This window comes from Schistocerca cancellata, chromosome 3 (assembly GCF_023864275.1).
Source record: "Schistocerca cancellata isolate TAMUIC-IGC-003103 chromosome 3, iqSchCanc2.1, whole genome shotgun sequence".
In the NCBI taxonomy this organism is placed as follows: Eukaryota; Metazoa; Arthropoda; class Insecta; order Orthoptera; family Acrididae; genus Schistocerca; species Schistocerca cancellata.
This window is the reverse complement of record NC_064628.1, coordinates 563933783-563956287: the sequence shown is the minus strand read 5'-3', so window position 1 is coordinate 563956287 and position 22505 is coordinate 563933783. Positions and strand designations below refer to the sequence as shown.

Sequence of the window (22505 nt, the reverse complement as noted above, 5' to 3'; positions counted from 1 at the left end):
GAATTATTTCGCTTTTTTTCGGAGGCTACTGAAGTTCAGAACATCGAGTGAAAGCAAAATCTCTTTGTATAATACCTTAATTTGAATTAAATGTACACCAAATTGCCTAAATTTGCGCTTAAGAGTTCAGTTGTAATTTATTTATTTGAAATTATGCACAGCTTAGAACAATACTTTGTCATTATTTTATCAACATGTGCGTTCAGTTTATTTGATATTTTATAGGCCAGCTTTATCTGCGATTTTTCAAAGCTCAGGTGCGAAACCAAGAGCTCCTATGAAATTTGTAAATTTGTGATATCACGTCCAGGCATCATCTGATATACTAATTTGAAATAAACGAATGCGCCGTACTACGTCTTCCAGACAAACCAAGGAGGAGACATTATGTACCAAGAAAGTGAATATTCCCCTGTTAATCATGACTCTATTGGAGACATGCAATGACTTACGGAAGGATACGTATTTGTTTCAACCTAAAAGAGTTTAAGCTGTAAAGGAGTTCAAAAACGTCGTTTTCTCTTTCCTGTGGTACATTGCTGCTACATTATAGTACTTAAGATTTTGTATTTTGCCCTTTCTCTGGCTATAGCAAACACTGATTTTTTGGACTTAAGAGATGTATCAAGAACATTGTTGAAGGAGAAACACGGGTGAAATATTTCAAACCAAAGAGAAGAAAGTTTGCATACTTCTAATACAGATGCCGTCCACAACTGCCTACTTCAGCAAGACTGTACGTGAACGACGCAAGACAGAGCGATTCACAACATGAGACTGGTTTTATGTTGCAGTTTCTTTTGATAATTGCTAACGTATCATCTGCGCTAAATTACGTTCTGCCACTCGCATGTGATGTAGCGCTGTGCTATACGACAGTATAAAACGTATTTATATTATTATTATGGCGAAACAGAGGAGAAATAATGAAATTTCTCATTCAACAGGTAAAGGATGATTCAGACCACTGTACAGTGAAATGTATTTTGCGCCTTCCAGTCACAGATGAGTATGCTGTTTGGAGATCAATGGTTTTTAACGTCTTGTTTGTTCTGTAAAGAACGTCTGTGAAGGTTCAGATTTTTGTCACAATGAAATTTTAACCCTTTCGTCTATAAATATTAGCAATAATAAGGAAACAGTAGTTCGTTAGGAATTGAAATGACAATTCGGACAGTTGTAACCGGTCTTTTCTGAGACTGGAATGCACCAGGCACTATGGACGGCTGGTAGCCTCCTCACCGATCCTACGTCAAAAAACTTCGTTTATTTGACAGTGTCAGCTCCTATATTCTATGTATCCATTCAGAATTAGGACGTGTCCTCATCGTCTCTTGTACGCTGCACTTGACATAATCACAGCTTGAGCGACATCACAGGCTTCAGAGCAAACTATTTCGTTGTTTGTGAAAAGATTGATCGTTAGGTAAACATCTTTCGATGCAATCATTGATTTTATTTAACTTGTGGGGATACGATCGCTTATCCATATATCGCAATTTTTTTTCCTCGTGAAACCAGTTGCAGACGGGTTTATGTTTACTGAATCTCAGCTGAGGCCTCGACATTTTGGCATAAATTAAACTGCACAGCAGTGGAACGTTAAATTGTAGCTCCGAGATGGCCGTCTGAAACATCGTGACTGCCGCTATTCCTAGTCACTAAAATATAAAATTCATTTTCATACCTTCAATCCATTTTTTGAAATAAAATGCTTATACGCTTAAAGATCATGTAAATCTTTTTCCCATTGTCACGAAAGAGAATGTTGACATTTCCTACAACTTTCTATGGGAATTCTTCTTGGCAAAATACACTCCTGGAAATGGAAAAAAGAACACATTGACACCGGTGTGTCAGACCCACCATACTTGCTCCGGACACTGCGAGAGGGCTGTACAGGCAATGATCACACGCACGGCACAGCGGACACACCAGGAACCGCGGTGTTGGCCGTCGAATGGCGCTAGCTGCGCAGCATTTGTGCACCGCCGCCGTCAGTGTCAGCCAGTTTGCCGTGGCATACGGAGCTCCATCGCAGTCTTTAACACTGGTAGCATGCCGCGACAGCGTGGACGTGAACCGTATGTGCAGTTGACGGACTTTGAGCGAGGGCGTATAGTGGGCATGCGGGAGGCCGGGTGGACGTACCGCCGAATTGCTCAACACGTGGGGCGTGAGGTCTCCACAGTACATCGATATTGTCGCCAGTGGTCGGCGGAAGGTCCACGTGCCCGTCGACCTGGGACCGGACCGCAGCGACGCACGGATGCACGCCAAGGCCGTAGGATCCTACGCAGTGCCGTAGGGGAATGCACCGCCACTTCCCAGCAAATTAGGGACACTGTTGCTCCTGGGGTATCGGCGAGGACCATTCGCAACCGTCTCCATGAAGCTGGGCTACGGTCCCGCACACCGTTAGGCCGTCTTCCGCTCACGCCCCAACATCGTGCAGCCCGCCTCCAGTGGTGTCGCGACAGGCGTGAATGGAGGGACGAATGGAGACGTGTCGTCTTCAGCGATGAGAGTCGCTTCTGCTTTGGTGCCAGTGATGGTCGTATGCGTGTTTGGCGCCGTGCAGGTGAGCGCCACAATCAGGACTGCATACGACCGAGGCACACAGGCCCAACACCCGGCTTCATGGTGTGGGGAGCGATCTCCTACACTGGCCGTACACCACTGGTGATCGTCGAGGGGACACTGAATAGTACACGGTACATCCAAACCGTCATCGAACCCATCGTTCTACCATTCCTAGACCGGCAAGGGAACTTGCTGTTCCAACAGGACAATGCACGTCCGCATGTATCCCGTGCCACCCAACGTGCTCTAGAAGGTGTAAGTCAACTACCCTGGCCAGCAAGATCTCCGGATCTGTCCCCCATTGAGCATGTTTGGGACTGGATGAAGCGTCGTCTCACGCGGTCTGCATGTCCAGCACGAACGCTGGTCCAACTGAGGCGCCAGGTGGAAATGGCATGGCAAGCCGTTCCACAGGACTACTTCCATCATCTCTACGATCGTCTCCATGGGAGAATAGCAGCCTGTATTGCTGCGAAAGGTGGATATACACTGTACTAGTGCCGACATTGTGCATGCTCTGTTGCCTGTGTCTATGTGCCTGTTGTTCTGTCAGTGTGATCATGTGATGTATCTGACCCCAGGAATGTGTCAATAAAGTTTCCCCTTCCTGGGACAATGAATTCACGGTGTTCTTATTTCAATTTCCAGGAGTGTATTATCAGCAGTTGCCGTTTAATTCCTCGCTTCTCATTTGAGCGAAATAAATAGAATTACATCACTTACGTTAGATTAAGAGCTCCCCTTAGTTTATTTATTCGAATATTCGCAGTGAAATAGTTATGGAAATTTATATCACAGTGCAAACTCGTACACGTTGTATCAGGCTACATTTTATACGTGGGATGACGTTAGTATTACAAATTTTTGAACATAAATTATCTAGAAAAATGTGCCAAAAACCTGTATTACCGTTTTCTTCCGTTACTCTTTATTTTTCATTCCTGTTTGTCAGTTCACTAACGTGAAATAGTATGTTGAGAACAAGCTATCCATTTTCCTTAGAAAGGTTGTTCGGGAAACAGAAGCTACAGTTAAGAACGTAACATATTTTTATGTAATAAGCGTCATATATACACCGTTATTATGTTTATTGGAGATTCTTTAACTATTCTGTCCGACATCCCGAAAACTCTAACTTGAAAATTCACACGTCGGAGCAGTATATGCTCAGTGATCGAAGCTAGGAAACGAGTAAACGCTCTATATCACTGAGTAGTGTCGTCTAAATGAATCCCATACGAAATACGTGGCACACAATATTCAGTGGGGGCTTACTTGAGATGACTGAGGTGACACTGTTAATGTAGATTTTACCTTAATCTGACGGTTGTAAATTAGGGGCTCACAGTATTTGCAGGAAAATGGTGGTGGGTAGCCAGTGAGTTACCATTCACACTCATTAATAAGTGTAAGTAAACTGAACGTACATTTGTGCCCAAAATTAAAGCAACAAACGGAAATTTTGCAAGGTTGTGTTTATTTTGCTACAAAACAGTATAAAAGGCGATAGCAAAGTAGAAACAATGTAAAGAATGCATAACGTATAAAACTGCAACATGGAGAACAGACGCCTGACAACGACGGAGTACCCTATGAATAACGTCATCAATGATATGTTGAGGCAATAACACCCATTCTTCCTGTGGAGCTGCTCGTAAGTCTTGGAGTGTGGTTGGTCGATACTGACGTGATGCAGCCCGTCTGGCTTGTGCATCCCAGACATGCTCTAGGGGATTCAGATCGGAAGACCGAACAGGCCAAGCCATGCGTGTAGAATTTCCGCTCCAAGAAAACATCCAGCATCGTCCATCAGTATGCAGTTTGGGTGCACAGCACCTCGCAACAATTGTACATGAGGTCCCAAGACCTCGTCACGGTACTTGACGGCAGTTAAATCTTGTCGATTCACTTGTACAATTTCATGGAGAGATGTTAGAGTGTTCAACATAATCCCCGCCCAAGGCTTCAGCTGTCCTCCTCGATATCGGTCTCTTTCCACATTGTTCGGGACCCGAAATCGTGTTCCACGTTACCTTCAGATGTAAATCCGTATAGAATCACTCTCCGGGCCAAATCATGACACATCTCTGAAAAGAACAATGGCTCACACTTCGACAGTCTAGGTGGTATGTTGATGACTCCACTCTAGACGTTCTCTTCTGTGAAGACTCGTAGAGGTACACAGACAGCAGTTCTCCGAAAAAAATAAAAGGCCACTCTTCAACTCTTCCGAAGCCTTCTCTACACTGTTTGTCTCTATACAATAGGTCCAGTGGATGCTGCAAGATCCGATACCAGTTGCAACGCAGTACTAAGGCGGTACCGCCCTGCCCTTACAGCCAAATAACGGTCCCTCCTTTCGGATGTCACACGTGATCGGCCCTGCCCTGGTTTTTGGGATACAACTTCGGTCTCTGTAAACTGTCGCCACATCTGAGAAACAACAGAACAGTTCACATTAAGCCATCGGCCACATTCGTTTTCGACTGTCCTGCTTCCATTCTTCCTACGATCCTCCACCGCAGACAGTCTGGTATGCGTCTTCTCTGTGCCATACAGCAACGTCTGTGCGAGTGTACACAGCGATTGTGGATGTAGGACTAGCCGGCAAACACCACTCCGTTTGATAAGTGCTCTGACGCCATTGTTGGCGTGGTTTTCCGTTGACCGAAATGCCGCCTTCCAAGCTGACCACGATCGTACGGACGTCTGTTGACAGTCCGTATGATTATATCGTGATTTAGAAACAGGATGGGGAACGAGCGGTTTTTTGCTTTAAATTTGGACGCCAGTGTACTTAAAGCGGTAAAATTTGAAGCTGCTTTATAAAAGAGACCTATTTAAAGTGTTGTCAGAATAAGCAATGTACACAGGACTTGTTTACAAACATTAAGAAAATCACAAGAAAATGAAAGACGTATTTTAGTTTTAAACTAGCGTGGGTGCAGCCTAAAATTTTTGAGACTGATTAACAGAGAAATGTATGTCTACGTACTTCAAAAACACAAAGACGTTTTTGACTAGTTCTGTTGCAGTTGCCTCTTTCGCTTATTGTATAATAACAGCATCATGCAACGTATCTGAGTTTTCACTGTGATATAATGCGAATTTTTGCTCTTATAAGAATTATTCCATTTTCATGACGTATTGCTGTTTCCGTGGCCTCATAAGAGTTAACTAAGCTACCTGGATGTCACATATTTTACAACTAATAGAGATCGTGGACTACCGTAGAATTATGGAGATCAGTTTTTAAACATTTAGTCACTTCATTTGTCTTCCATTAGTGAAGAATATTTGTGAAAAGGAATGTGTGTTGTACGTAACAAACAGGCGGAAGTTTACTGCCTTCAGAAGTCTAGTCCTGTGATATACAATTCTTGTGTTCTGGCAGAAATTCTTAAATAATGTCAGAACGGAACGTAAATAAGAAGGAACAAGAGATCCAAATCAAACATTTTACCACAGGCCCACCTAACATGGTAGATCCCACTCATACATTATGGACCACTTCATAAAACCTCTCCATACGATTTGATGAACCAAGGCGTAAGTAACATTAAAATACAAATCCTGAGGAATTAAATACCAGTCATTCTGAATACCGGCAAGGTGTTTCACGACAGAAAGTGGCATTCTCCTCAATGCCTGAGTTCCACGAACAGATGATGCCTGGACGCGAATAACTGCCGCTGGCACACAAATTCCTGCTGATGCATTCATCAAATGCCCTCGGCATGGCTACAAAGCAGATTTCTGGAACACGGCCGTGACGTTTGCAGGTGATAGCCGTCATCTCGATCCTGTTCATAGTGCTGTCTACGATCGCGCTGACTCTCAACACCATCCCCAGTCTGCAGCACAATGACGAGAAGGGCAACTTCGACAATCCGCAGCTCGCGATGGTCGAAGCTGTCTGCATCACGTGGTTCACCCTGGAGTACGTGCTACGCTTTAGCGCGTCCCCAAACAAGTGGAAATTTTTCAAGGGCGGTCTCAACATCATAGACCTGCTCGCTATCCTCCCGTATTTCGTTTCCCTCTTCCTGCTCGAGACCAATAAGAACGCGAACGACCAGTTCCAAGACGTGCGCCGCGTGGTCCAAATCTTCAGGATCATGCGCATCTTGCGCATCCTCAAGCTGGCGCGCCACTCGACGGGGCTCCAGAGCCTCGGCTTCACGCTCCGCAACTCGTACAAGGAGCTGGGCCTGCTTATGCTCTTCCTCGCCATGGGCGTCCTCATATTCTCCAGTCTGGCGTACTTCGCCGAGAAAGAGGAGCCCGGCACCAAATTCATCAGCATTCCCGAAACTTTCTGGTGGGCGGGCATCACAATGACGACCGTGGGCTACGGCGACATCTACCCCACCACCCCGCTCGGGAAAGTGATAGGAAGTGTCTGTTGCATTTGTGGGGTACTGGTGATCGCGTTGCCCATTCCCATCATTGTCAACAACTTCGCCGAGTTCTACAAGAACCAGATGCGGCGCGAGAAGGCCCTGAAGCGGCGGGAGGCGCTCGAGAGGGCCAAGCGAGAGGGCAGCATCGTCTCCTTCCACCACATCAACCTGCGCGACGCCTTCGCCAAGAGCATGGACCTCATCGACGTCATCGTGGACACGGGTGAGTAGCGGGCGGCTGCACTCGCTGACGAACGCACTCGTCACGTGTCGAAATTTTCACGCCAGTACTAATGCTGATTCCCAGTCGTAAAAATGTTACTCATATCTAAGGCTGAATTACAAGTACACCGTTTTTGTCGTACTGATTTTTTATATTTCTAACCAGTTTTCGGGTTATTGAGCAATCTTCAGGAGATGACTGACTAGTGTCTGCGAGGGACACTAGTTCTTTGGTAACCAAACGTTACAAGCAAGAAATAATTCACTTGCTTAGAATTTTTAGCCACAAACTTGTTTTTTAAAGCTGAAATTACACTTCACGCAATGGACAATATTAACCGTAATAAACAGTTATACTACACAATATTATAGTATTACAAGCTTTTTCTTTATAATGCTGAAGCAAGTGAGGTCTTAACACTAGCTGAGAAACTGTGAAACTGAGCACTCTTCATTCATATTGTATACCTAACATGTTTTTTAATATTGTCAATTAGCCCCTAAACTAGTTAGAAATAAACATAAATCAGCAGAACAAAAACAGTGTACTTGTTATTGAGCCTTAAATATGGAACTGTTCTAGCAATAAGTAAGGCTAGAATCCATGAATAACATTACCCATACTTTTTTGTTTGCAAACAATATGTTTAAAAATTATTGTACACTTTCAACACGTTTTCGCTATAGACGGTGAGTAGTGTAAGATGTAACAGTCTAATACTTCTTGAACAGTTGAAGATATCGACCCAAGGCTTTCGGCATATGATAGGACGCAGAGGGGCAAATAATTCTCTTGTGTGTATAATCCTCTTAAGTCTGTTATCGGCGGAAATATTCAAACATGTATAGCTTTTTAACACACCGATGTATTTCTTTTAACAGCATTCTAAAGTTCCTGATAAGACTAGTGCGGTGATATACCGATTTTTAATGACACACAGAAAAAGTGTCCCAGAAACATTCTAAAATTGGAATGTAAGTCTTTTACTGTGTAAACACCACCAAGTAAGAAAAACTACTAAGATAAAATATATTTTCTCTTGGTCCAACTTTGAACGAATGGATACAGGATCAACTGCAATTTTTGTAAATGGTATTATCTGGCAACTTCTAGCGTAACAGAAGAGGTTCATGAAAGCTACTTCAGATGTTTGAACGCACTCACGTTTCAGTGAGCAGCTTTTGTAAAGATTCGAGAGGCTTTATACAAGGGCGGAGCCTAGCACGAGGACGACACTTGGTGGCGTTTCGGCCGCCTTGCCTTTCAGTTTTAGTACACTTTTCGGATATTTGTGCAAAACGTTTCAACGCCAACGGTATATCACAGTTTTCGTCTTTTCAGAAGATTTCTACTGCAACTAGATTCTTTAATTTAAAAAGACTGTATTTGTCTTATATCCAGGATGATAGGTGCTAAGAGAAAAAAACAAGCAACAAAATTACGTGTCGTTCTGCGTACCTTCGCTCGCCGGTAACGTCGTTTCGATATCTCGAACCGTTCAAGAAATATGTGGAATCTTACGTCTTAAGCGATTTGCCCTTATGTAATACAAATTCACAGTAGAATTCCAGCCGAAAGTGAACTTTAAGTTTGTAAGTGTGTTAACTGTTGTTTATGGTCACATTACAGCACTAAATATTCTTAAAAATGTTGCCTTATTATTAGATTAGACACGGTACACAATGCTGTATTTGTTGAGGAGCATTCTGCACTGCAATGTGTTTCTTACATTTAGTTATGTATAGGCCTGATAAAGTTTGGATATACTTAGAAGGGAAACTCCCCATCGCACCCTCTTCTCCCACCCCCTCGGATTTAATGGTAAAACGCCCAGTGAATAGTCCGTTTAAATCTAAACACATATCAAACATGAAAACAGCAAGAAGGTATACTAAAATGTGAAAAAAGGAACAAAATAAAAACAGTAAACGGTCCAAGCTCAAGATGTATAACATCGAGAGAACTGCAAGAACCACGACGTCGTGGCTGCGTGGTCTCTGTGTTGGGCTGCAAAGCGGGAGGTCCGCGTTCAAAGCTCTTTCGCGCCCCCCTTATTTTTCTCGCAAAATTATGAATTTTCCGTCCGGTCTTTGATGTGTCTGTTCTCCTTCTGTAGTCTTGGCCATTGCCATTCTATACATTGGTTATAGAATACGAATCATGTGGCAAGGTCATATTACCGTCGCAAGTAAATGTGACGAATAGTGAAAGCTGGCGACATGCCGCATAGACCTCTCACGCCGGCCGCGGTGGCCGTGCGGTTCTAGCGCTGCAGTCCGGAACCGCGGGGCTCCTACGGTCGCAGGTTCGAATCCTGCCTCGGGCATGGATGTGTGTGATGTCCTTAGGTTAGTTAGGTTTAAGTAATTCTAAGTTCTGGGGGACTGATGACCTAAGATATTAAGTCCCATAGTGCTCAGAGCCAAGACCTCTCACAGAAATGGAAACAACAAATAAATGAGTGTGAAATAGGTTACAAGAAAGGAATCAAGAGTCAGAACTTCCGAAACGAAACTCAAGAATCATAACATGTGGTGCTTGTGTAGAACAAACAGAAGGTACGTACGTCTGCAGGTCCTTTCCTTACACCTAGCTGTTGCCAATAGACGTCACAGCACGACACATAAATAAATTTGAATACAGCGAACAGACCGGACGGACAGTCCATAATTTTGTGAAAAAAGAAAAACAAAGGGGGAGGGGGCCATGAGGGAGGTTTGAAGACGGGTCTCTCCCTCCGGAGTCCAACACCGTGACCACACAATCACGACTCCATGGCTACTCAAACTCGCTTAATGTTGCACATCTTGAGCGTGGACGGTTCATTGTTCCTATTTTTCTTCTTTTTACACAGTTCAGTACACCTTCTTCTTGTTTTCATGCTTGATCTGTGTTCAGTTTTTGACGGGCTATCCACAGGGACATTTTACCACTGAACCTGAAGGGGGTGCGTTGGTGAGTTTCCCGCGTTAGATACCAATGACGCTACTATGCAACTGTCATAGGAGGATTAGTTATAAGCAAAGATTTCTTGCTTCATTTACTAAGATGCATTCACATATTAACTGTGATGTCTGCAAAAACCTCATGATCGTTAACAGTAGATCTATAATTTGAATCTGAGGGCTAAGCATTAAATACTTTTATGTGTGGGTCCACAACTTTATGAATTATATTAGTCTGAAACATCAGCATGCTTGTGAATCTTTTTATTGATTACCAGTTTCGACAGATCTGTGCTGTCATCATCGGATCTTGTAACACATTAACAGAAGTTTATGATTTTGACGACTTGCAAGTCACATGGTGACTATGTGATTTGTAAGTTGTAAAGATCATGAAGATCCATTAATGTCTTACAAAATCCCATGATAACAGCACAAATCTGTCGAAACTGGTAATCAATAAAAAGATTTACAAGCGATCTTTGTGTACCTTATATTTCAGGATAATATAACAATTTAGATGGCTCCCAGCAGCTGACCCAATGTCAGACATATATGGAATTTCTTAAAGCCTACCGCTGTCCTTTGTAGGCCCAAGTCTGTGATTTATGGGAAAAAATAACTGTAGACGTCGGCATTGACAAATTCCAACTTTGCTATTATTTTCAAATTCGTACACATAGAAGGTGGCCTTATGCTAAAATTTGATAGCTTCAATAGACTTTTTTCCAATTTTACTCCTGTACGTAGCTTGGTTTAACGTGCTTTATAAAGCAACTAATCTATATTTGATGTATACAACGTTTTTACTAGTTTGATTTACTCTAAGTAGTGTCTGTTGAAACAACAATCCTGGTTGCACACTCGTGACAGTGATGATTAGTAAACCACTTTTTAATTGCAGTGTTAAACTGTAGTGTTTTTGTATGATAAGGCTTTTTGTATCTTCTAGGGTTCCATTACTATTATTTTATACGCTAGTTCTCAAAAGCAGAAAGTGGCCAATCTCGACGTTTAAAAACTTTATGATGTTTTAACAAAAGATCTCGTAAGGGGAAAATCGTTTTAATAGTCATTAAAAGTTAATTGAATGACCTTAAAATAAATAACACGCTGCAGTACAACCCCTAGAGTAATGTTTACGGATGAACCAGTTTTTCAGAGTACATGTGTAAAACTGTTAGCAGCTACCTCCATTATCCAATGCAGTTGGTGATTTGAAGGACAGAGTGATTTGACTTCTTTAGGTGCATCGCTGAAGGATCGCTTGTGGATTACGTCCCTTTAGTACACAGACATTCTTTTTTGGAAACGACTACACTAAAAACTACGACATCGCTAGACTGTGACTGACAGGTCAGTGAGATGGGAAGTAAATTGTGGGAGGGGCCTGGTAACTACCCCCTTAGCACCTACCACCACACAGTAAGCGTAGTTTAAAACTGGTAATGATTCCTAGGAGCCCACTTAACAGTATAAAGTGATAGGAATAGTGATGGGAGGGAGAGGCAAGTTTCGACTGCATCGTTTTACACATACTGTAGATAATGGTACTGTTTAGTGTGATGCCTGAAAGAGATGGGAAAGAGCACAACGTGCACTGCGTGTGATTGACTGTGGGGCTCATTCAATGGGTGAATCGCGTCACCAGCCGCTGAAGACACACAGTGCGACCTCCGTCGCACTGAGAACTGTGTAGCAAATATTGTATTAATGGCTGCTGACTGAATTCTGTGGTCGTGCCTAGCCACGACCATACTTATTCATGGAGTCACGAAGAAGCTGATACTCTGTTGCACTGTTCCTAGAACTTCGTTCGGTCCTCTTTGTATCGAGTGCTGCGGACCAGAGACATCGGTATCTGTGACAGCCTAAATTGTGTATCGTCGTGCTCGAGGGTATCGTCAAACAAAAGAGTCCCCAACTGCCATGTTGTTCACTACAAAGTCGGGTGCTGAAGGTATCACTTGCTCTTGCACTATGTTTCGGGCGACAGGTTCGATGTCTGTCCGCCCACATATCCTCTTTTGAGACGGGCTGCATAGAAACTGCGGCAGGTTGCGGGATCCCGCTCCCGTATTGTACACCGTGGATAGCACGATTGCTCGCTGATGGAGACGATAACTAGCGAAAGATACACAAACACAAACACACACACGCGCGCGCACACACACACACACACACACACACACACACACACACACATACACGATAAGCAGGGTCTGAACGTGCTCCACGTGCCACGATGAGGGAAGACCGACAGATTATCTGCCAGACACAAACAACTCCAACGGTAAGTGTAGGTGCCATACGGTAGTCTCCTACCCTGCTACAACCCCTATGCACCCCTACGTCGTCGGGCGGCTGCACAACAAACGGCTCCCCAAACGTCAACCGTTGCGGCGCCTGCCACCCATACCTTCGAAGTGCCGTCGCAGTCTCGCATGATGTTGGAAGCAAAGGGGGTGCGATCCCGTAGACTGACAGGAGTCATCTACTTTTACTCATGTTACGCATTGTGCTGTCACATCTCTAGATACTTTAAACTAAACATAAGAGTAAACCACCACCCAAGAAATGGTTGTATTTTCATTGTCGGTTGCATTCACTGAACAGCACCATGTAACATGTGTCTTCAGCCTTGTCGTTTGCACTGACACATAGGGGACAGACGTGTACATACCAAAGTGTTCCAAAAGATACCAGATAGTTTTCACTATTTATGTTCAATAAATTTATCTGGTACTGGCAATTAACGCATATTCTACACAGCAGCTCAGGTGGCGAGTTAATTAAAAGGTAAGAAGAGAATTAGTACGCAAACAAAACATCAAAATTCGCTTATCTACTGTTATCCATTTGTCTTCCACCTACAGGCGAACAAGTACACGAACTGCACCACGAACGAAATAACTGGGATACAAAATTTTGACCAAAACATTCCTTAATACGTTATGCGATCCGCATCACGGTCGTTTTCTTCATGACCTCACCACTCACGTTTATGCCATGTCACAGAGAGAAGGGATGCAGTATATTCCCATTTCACGCAATCGCATGTTGTGCTTTGTAGATACTAACAAGGATCTCACATTATAAAGTTGCTAAGTACATGCAAAGTCTTTATCGCCCTTCCCCGAAGTCAGACGAATATTACAGGAACCACTGCAGAAATACCGCAGGGAAGTGCCCTCTTCCTTTCCCCTTCCGCACGTGTCTCTAGAAGACTCTTTGCTGCTCAGTGCACCCATCCACTCACTGAATGCGGGCAAAGCCACCGTTGAGTGCACAACGTGGTGCTGGTGGCGGAATTTTAGTTTTAGTTTATTTATTTTTAAGAAATATACTTCTGGCTTAAATATTTAGTGTCTATGAGGCCCTTCATAATCCTAAACGAAGTAAATTTCTTGCGTTCGATAACGTGCAATTACATACCCACACTAGAGACAACAGCTGACTGGTGAAAGATCAGGGTGTATCACTTCTTATAATAAATACGATAAAACTAACAGTAACAAACACATTCACTCACAAATTCTTCTGATAGCTCCTCGATGTGGAATGACTCCGAAACCTGCAAGAAATAGTGATAATAATAAAATAATAAAAGAATTTATTTCTTCACAGTAAGCCATACTTCACGATTATCAGTAACAGTACAACAGCAGAGTTTAGTTCTAAGTTTTCGCTTCCGATTTTCGTTATGATCATTCACTGTTATACCATATTCTTTCAAGCTGCTGATCGACTTACGTTGTAAAATGATGTAGTAATGTTTACCACTGTTTCAAGTGACCTTCGTCTCCGTATGTAATCCTTCTTGGCCAGTTCAACATTAACTATGTCACACTTTCTTCACTCTTGCCCCAAAAGTTCCTTAAAAGGAGAGTAAACGAAGTTCATCATATGATCTGATATCGGGAGTGAAACGAAGAGGCTCAGTTATTCATTCCTTTTTAAATACTAAGTTCTATTGATCTAGATTGGTGTAAAATAGGTATCTGTGTTTCAAACGTAGCGCTGCTTCTGTGCTACACAGTGGCGGATACGACTGATCGGTCCGTTTGTACCTTCTTTGATGCTGTGTAGTTTGACAAGCGCTGTTTGTTCTTACAGTAGCAAATGCTAGCAGCCAAGAGGGCGGAAGCGTGTAACCATCATTGCGCTTTATATTGGGTAGGTAGCACTACTCATGCCTCCTCCTTCTGCGCGTGCTACCCACAGTCATTTCAAATAGCTGTCACCGTTGACACATGATGTTCTCCTATCCGCATATTACGCTCGCGCTCTTTAAGCACTGTTCTGATAGGTCGCCTCGTCCCTCCGATGCAAACTACTACTCAGTCGGTGTGTGTAGCGTATCGGCGGCATCATTGGTGGTCCTCAGCAGGTCTCTAATCTTTTCTTTCTCCAGATTGTCGCTGGTTCCCTGCATGAATTGTAGAAGAGCAATGTATGGTTATTCTACCTGTTCGTTTCGTCCTTGTTGTTATTAGCGCTAAAGTCGTTAGTTTTGAAGGTGGGACACAACATCTGCATTTCGTTAGAGCTCCCCTTCCTTTTTCTTTGTCTCAAGTAATTGATAATAACACCTCTCGTTTTTTTAACGATGACTTGTTGATTAATTAATAACATGTAACTATCAGTGAATGATGTTCAGATTGTACAGCAGACTAAGATGCTACTACTGGTTTAATAACATCATTGTATATGACAGTTGTGACATCACAGTGACGAAATCATGACATGAGATTCTAATAACACCATGCGTTCTGAAATGATTCATTCTGCGGGCCGGTGTGGCCCAGCGGTTAAAGGCGCTACAGTCTGGAACCGCGCGACCGCTACGGTCGCAGGTTCGAGTCCTGCCTCGGGCATGGATGTGTGTGATGTCCTCAGGTTAGTTAGGTTTAAGTAGTTCTAAGTTCTAGGGGACTGATGACCTGAGAAGTTAAGTCCCATAGTGCTCAGAGCCATTTGAACCATGATTCATTCTGGGACGACGTTCCCTACACTCTGTCTATCGTTAAACATTATTCAGGTACGCCACCAAAGGCATACTACGGCAGCTTTATCTTAACGACCAGTCGACTCTGAATGACTATCACAACTGACTCCCACGCTGCGCGCCCAAGTCGAGCAACATCAAATCTGATTGTTGTAATTTATTGATGTTCTAAGTTGACTCCCTTGGCCAAAACGTCAACAGCTAAATCGTTGACGTTGTGACTGGAACGACGTCATGAATAAGGAAAGTAAGCAAGATCCTTCAGCTGAGATTATCGTGCAGATGGAAGCATTGCTTAAGGAAGTGAATATTGAATCTGACACACCCAGTAGGCCAACCTGTGAAGTTCCAACTACACCCATGACATATTAAGTGCAGCAAATAAGAAGCATGTCGGCTAAGATTAAAGGTAAAAGGGATTAAATGGCAAACGTACAGCTTGGCGAAACACCTAACTAAAACGTTGCCGTACTTGGTGAGCAATACACCATCATGTCTGAAGGATGCAGTCAATTTCATTACAGTTTTAAAGCAAATATCCGTCTCGCCCACGGCTGCATGAATAGTTTTGACGCGATGTAGCCTTTCACCAATATTGCTCTGGAAGAGGTGGTGAAACTTTTAGAAGAGCTACATGCCCCCGACATACACGACATCGTGCGTCGCTGTTTCACGACCAGTTTCTGTCAAGTGGAAATGAAAGTTTTAAGAGCAGATAGAAGGAATAGTAACGAGATACATCCTTTCACCATTAGCAGGTGAAGGATCATACGTTATTCCGCACACCTGAAACTAAAGTGCTTGGTTAGCTGTTTTAATGATACTTTGGTCATCTGGCCGCAAGGATAAATAGTACTTCGTAAATCCCACCAGCATATTTACGCCTGGCTCCAAAGCAGGCAGTTTACAGTGGAAATATACAAGTAATAGTCGCCATATGGTACACTTGCGAACGCACTCACAGATACCCGCGAGCTATGCCGCACCACAACACGCTGCACAAAAGCTCGGCATTACACACGCTGACCAAACCTTCTCTCAAAATTTGTGATGCTGAGGATGTAAAGTCAAAACTGATAGAGCTACGTATCATCTTCATAGGTAACGGTTACAGCGGAGAAGAAATTAATCTAATTATGACCACAAAAAAGAACAGCGACGGTTTCTAGCGGGCGAACAACTAAGCTACAAATTTATACCACTGTGCGAAAACTGTTTCGCTAAGTCAATATTAAAGCGATCTATTTGGATAACAACATAATCAGACACCTGTTGAATACCATCAAAGATGAGGCCGATACGTTGCACCCACCGCAAGCTTATGAGGTCCCCTGCAAGAGAGTAGTAGTTTACGTTTGGGAGACTGGGTGCCCTATCATAACACAGATTGAAGAGTACGAATATATGGATATGACGACAGCACAAACCCGCGTTACAGGTCACCGAAATGAACAAAGGAAATAATTAGTTCGTGGTAGCTAGGCAGACACTTACCTACGAAAGGAAGAGACGAGATGCGATCGACATAGCCAAGTGGCCCACTAGCATGAAACATGACGACAGTTAAAAGTTGTCCATCGTCTTGACTATCAAAAATAGCCACCGACGGATATACTGTGCTTGTGACGCTGTCCCTTCACGAGCAGCCGTAAACACTTCCGCAGAATATACACAAAATACCGACGTGCTGTAACTGAGACTGGATAGTGTGGAACAGTATTGTGACAACAGTAGTAGCCTTTCGATGCGCCAAAGTGGATAGTACAGTTCCATCTTTAGGTACAATTAATGTAGAATATCAACTCTGTCTTTTTCCACTCTCCAGTCGAGTCACACGACGAATTGTATTTGCGCTCCTTCGGTGGTGTCGTAATGGAAGGAGTTGTAACATTCGCTAACGCTTGTGATATGTAAATCGCGACTCTATAAAGTACCAAGCGCTAGACCTCACAGAAACTGGCTTTTTATTCAAGTTACAAGAATGTTTCGGCTATCGGAAGTTGTTTCGGTTACGGTATTGAGTCATATTCAATAACATAAGGTCTTCACTGTCAAAATCATAAGTAATTGGCGACGGAAACGAGTATTCTACGCAGACAAGTGGCAGTCTCTACTCTCGCTCTGTCAGGGTCTCAAACGCCAGTACAAGAAACTGAGCGCTCCTGGTAACAGGCTAGGCTGCTACCACCAACAGTTTCTCTTCCACGCTCTTTGGCGTTGCAAACGAAATTGACTTATCCCAATATCCCAAAGGAACACTTGTTCATAGTCATACTCCACACTAACCTGTGTTCTGAATACAGTGCTTTGACTAACAGCTCTGGGCGGTGACTCTCAGTTTCGTGGAAGAAGCCGAGCCCAACACATAGAGCAATAACTTAAGAAATAAAAGCTTCTTGCTAATTGTACAACTCAGACGTCAATGACAAGAAACAAAAATTAAGTGTCTGCATTGCAGCAACACATTACAACACTGACAGAATTAATGAAACACAATGCAACTGAGGCAGTTCAGTCTTTTTTTTTCTTTTTTTTAACTTTACTGGTCACAGTTCTATGTATTCAAAAAGTTCACTGACTTGCGATGTCTTCATAATACTGAGTTAAGCGAGATGGTGCCAGGCTGATCCCCACCTGCTGTGATATCGCTCCCCACTGCTTTTTCGCGAAGAAAGTTTGCAGTGGCGCAGGCAGTAATTTAAAACGGATTAGGGAGATAATAATTCAAATTTCTTTTATGAATGATGTATTCTCAGGAAAAGTGGTAGCTTTTGTAAATAAAATTCTGAACCATAGCTACAACTTTACGATCAGTTAGTAAAATGTCCTTCCAGCATGTATTTGAAAATACATGGCTCGTTTTTCAAGATTGTGGCGGTCCTTTCCAGTATGTGGCGTAACAAACAGCAATCATCTTTACTTTAGAGCTCTGTTTCCCAAACTGCGGATAAGTACCGCTGGGGACGGGAAAACGTAAATCTCTGAGGGGTAAAACGAAAGGGTTCAGTTGTATTTCCGTCATGAAACGAAATTATTTTTAAAAGACCATTACTATTATCACTATTTCGAAAAACTGTAATACTCATTGCATACGAGACTAGTAATTACAATTTTTTGAATACTATCAATAAACGTCACACAATGTGCAGGAGGTTACAGCTAGTGAAACGAATGTATCAGCATCATATTCCTTACAAGTTGCACCCACTACACACGTACTACGTACAGTGCGCCTATGACAGTAAACCTCAGACGTATGTACACATCATGTATGCTTAAATATCTCATGAAAATGCCTTCTCCGAGTTGCAGGTAGTTGCAGAAATAGATCGGAAACTGTTTTATTCTTCACTTCGCAACGATAAACGACTAATTCGCATCAAAACACAACAGCAATTATGTAATGACTACTACACTACTGTAGAGCCTAAATTGTATTATTATTATTAGTGACATTGCTTACACACAAAGCATTGGCAGCCTGAAGTCTTCCAATTTCTGCTAGTCCTGAAGTAAGGAGTACACCAATCAACTGCGGTACAAACAGTACGCCTCAGTGTAGTGCACACTTTTCAAGTTAGTTGATTGTTGAATCTGGTGATCAACTGGTGCAGTGCACGCCTGGAAACGGAGAGTGCTGCGGGATCGAGTACTGATGAGACCACGAACTTTTTAGTTTGCTTTTTAACCTAGCCTTTAACGATGTAATGAATCACCAGAAATGACACGTGCTTCTTCTTCCAAGTTAAAAGTTAGGTGCTCTGTCCCCGGATAGATAAATGGGGTAGGTTAGGAACTCGCAAGTGTGGACGAATCAAGTGTCGCTAGGAAGAGGAACAAGTGTCTGCCCTCAATCTGGATAGTTAGCTTTGTTTACTGAGAATAAGTTGTGGGTAGAATTAGCGACGCATTGAGAACTGCGTCGTCATTGTATAAAAAAAGAGTTGTTAGAAATAAGCAGTGCCAGTTGCTTGACTGAAGCATTAGTTCGTAGTTTAAAAAAAGCACCCACAAAAACTAAATATCATTTATCTTTCGTCATTTAAAAAAAGTATCCAAAAAATATCTTGTCCATTATAAAGCAAAATTAGGTAACGTTGTTGACAATGGTGGAGGGAGCGAAGGGAGGAGGGGAGGGGGAGGTAGGGGGTGATGCATACTAGCTAACATCCAATTGCACTCGAGGGTAAAGATCTCAGAAAGGTTGGGAACCACTGCTTTGAAGACTAGTACCCACCTAATCCTTGCAGTCTAGGATCTACCAAGTGACTTACCTCGTAATTGTGGACGGAGTCTTCAAGACGGCAGCGGCGCTGCATTACCTGCAGAGGCAGTGTCAGGTGGGACGAGCTTCGCGTCCCTCCACCGGCCCTCGCTGGTGCGAGCTGCTAGCTGCCTGCTACTGCCGTCTCCTGTCTCGGCCGTTCACAGTGGCGATTTTCTGCCTCTGGCAGTCTTCTCACTGCTTCTGTCACAAAAGACCGATCTGTCTCTTGCACCACGCTGATGTCGCCAACAAGAAACTTTCTCATCAGTCGTATTTCAACACGATTTATTATGTAAATATTTAAAGCTTGTGCGGTTCAAAACAGTACGAACATACTCTCTATGTAAAGCCAAGTATTACTACCTAATTTAACAATAAATCTAATAGTTTACATAATATAAGAATCCACCTGTTCTTGAACTATCTCTTATGTTTTTCGCCAGTGATAAGCCTTTTGTCTGTAGCGCTCGCCCCATTGTTTCTTTGTGTGCTGTGTAAAAGACTCTAAGGCGTCCATTTTTGCACCCTTCAGTAACAATGAAAAATATTTCAGTAGAGTTTGAAAATACCGCTTCAGTTCAAAGGCTATTTTTATTTTTCATTACTTAAACATGACCTGTTTCGGGCTCTTAGATGCCCATCATCAGGTGTTACAGCTTTGTGCTTTGACCCGGAACGCCGTGATGGACGAGTGCAGGATGCGGTGTAAGTATTGAAAAATAAGAAGAACCGCACAACTGAAGAGATATTTTCTTCTGCTATAATGCTTAACTGCGGATGTTCCTCCAGCAAGATTGTTTGTGTGAAAAATACTTGATAACTTCTTTTAAAAAATTGCCGAAATCTAACAGAGCGATTACATGGTGGAAATAATCTATTAATGCGTCATCCCTGAATAAAATCTTTTCGCTTTTCAAGTCTCGTGATTTCGAATAAAACATTCGAAGTTTCGATGGCGGATGTAGCTATCGAAATCTCGAGTGTTTTACTTAAAATGACGCAGCTTGAAAACCGAAAATATTTTATTCATAATATATTAATGTCACGATAAACCTATAGTATTACATCTCTCTTTGAAACTCACTGCAAGCGAGAGCGTACGAACGTAGATTTACAACACGATTTAGAAAAATGCCGATATGATGTATATAAAGTGCACCTTCATATTTTTGCGACGCACTGACTGTTCCTTTAGATTCCTGGCATGCATCCGCAATAACTGCATTCACTCAAATGATATTTCCACCACATACCTTTCGATCATCTTCCGGAATGAACTGAAAGCTGATGGTACACCATTCATCTCGTACTTTACACGTGAAGGCTGCATCGCTGCACTAGTGGTGACAGTATTCACTAATGCCCCAGACCATGTTCTGCGGCAAAGTCCATTGTGTGGACCGGACCTGTAGTTTCTATCTATGCTTCGATATCACTGCATCAATAGGAGATCTGCTGAAGCCGCCCTCTCTACTAATTATTCCTTCACCAAACGAATTTCCACTGCTTCATTCACCACCGAGTCTCAGAAGGATGAAGCTGATGCTATAGTTTCGATATTTTCATACAGCATAAAGTGGCCAACGTCGTTCAGTACTTTGCCACAACCTATTTATGGTCTGTAAAAGCTGGGTGTAACTTGAATGTTGCGTGAATGGACTGCTCGATGTGCGAAAGAGCACACTCGCTTGCGTTATGTCGAAGCCGTCCTCACACCCTTCTGTGACCATCATAGTGCTTACCGGTAACGGAATGTCCGTGCATTGCAGCGCTGCTATCCCAGAGAACCGTCATAAGTACATCTAAGGCCAAATTTATTTTTAATCTGCCAACGGTGGTTTCATAATACATGCTAAAATCACACATAACATATCGACAGCATGAAATGCATAAAATGGTTGCCATTGAAAGGTAGCAGCTGACCTTCGCTGTCCGCAGCTCGTGGTCGTGCGGTAGCGTTCTCGCTTCCCACGCCCGGGTTCCCGGGTTCGATTCCCGGCGGGGTCAGGGATTTTCTCTGCCTCGTGATGGCTGGGTGTTGTGTGCTGTCCTTAGGTTAGTTAGGTTTAAGTAGTTCTAAGTTCTAGGGGACTTATGACCACAGCAGTTGAGTCCCATAGTGCTCAGAGCCATTTTTTTTGAAGCCGTCCTCACACCCTTCTGTGACCATCATAGTGCTTACCGGTAACGGAATGTCCGTGCATTGCAGCGCTGCTATCCCAGAGAACCGTCATAAGTACATCTAAGGCCAAATTTATTTTTAATCTGCCAACGGTGGTTTCATAATACATGCTAAAATCACACATAACATATCGACAGCATGAAATGCATAAAATGGTTGCCATTGAAAGGTAGCAGCTGACCTTCGCTGTCCGCAGCTCGTGGTCGTGCGGTAGCGTTCTCGCTTCCCACGCCCGGGTTCCCGGGTTCGATTCCCGGCGGGATCAGGGATTTTTCCTGCCTCGTGATGAGTGGGTGTTGTGTGATGTCCTTAGGTTAGTTAGGTTTAAGTAGTTCTAAGTTCTAGGGGACTGATGACCATAGATGTAAGTCCCATAGTGCTCAGAGCCATTTGAACCATTTGACCTTCGCTTCTGGGGAAAGTTGACTGTCCGCTCGTTGGATATTAATCATTTTAATAGTGTGCGGCACTATTTTTATTTCAAAGTGTCCTGCGTTGCTCGCGAGAGATTCTTGATATGCACGTGATCTTTGCATGAGGTAACATGGTTTACCGAGGCTATTATGCGGCACCTCGTCACAGTATCGAATCTGTACGGTGTTTACTTGACACCGATTTTCTAAGGTATGTAGTGTTTCAACTACTACATCACATAATTTTGATCAGACGTTTGAAGGCAAACGAATGCTGGTCCCAATTCCTGATCCGTCATCATTCGGGTACCCATTTTCCAAGGTGCGTGGCGATGCTGCCTGCAAAATACATCGGTACAGCAGAGCCGTTGTCTTCTCGAAAAACTTCGATACAGTTTCTTTCCAAACAGTATAAGTTGGAATGCGGAATGATGGTGGTCGGGTTTAATTATTCCTTCCAGAAGGAATTTTCGCTCTGTAG

At 43.1% G+C, this 22505-nt stretch overlaps 1 protein-coding gene across 1 annotated transcript in view; it reads left to right on the top strand.

Annotated features, from left to right (window-relative positions):
- Positions 1-22505, top strand: part of LOC126176430 (potassium voltage-gated channel protein Shab) — a 478681-nt gene that overhangs the window by 90469 nt on the left and 365707 nt on the right. Inside the window, exon 4 of the mRNA XM_049923587.1 lies at positions 6366-7209. Coding sequence (XP_049779544.1) covers positions 6366-7209 — 844 coding nt within the window. The remainder of the gene's footprint in view (positions 1-6365; positions 7210-22505) is intronic.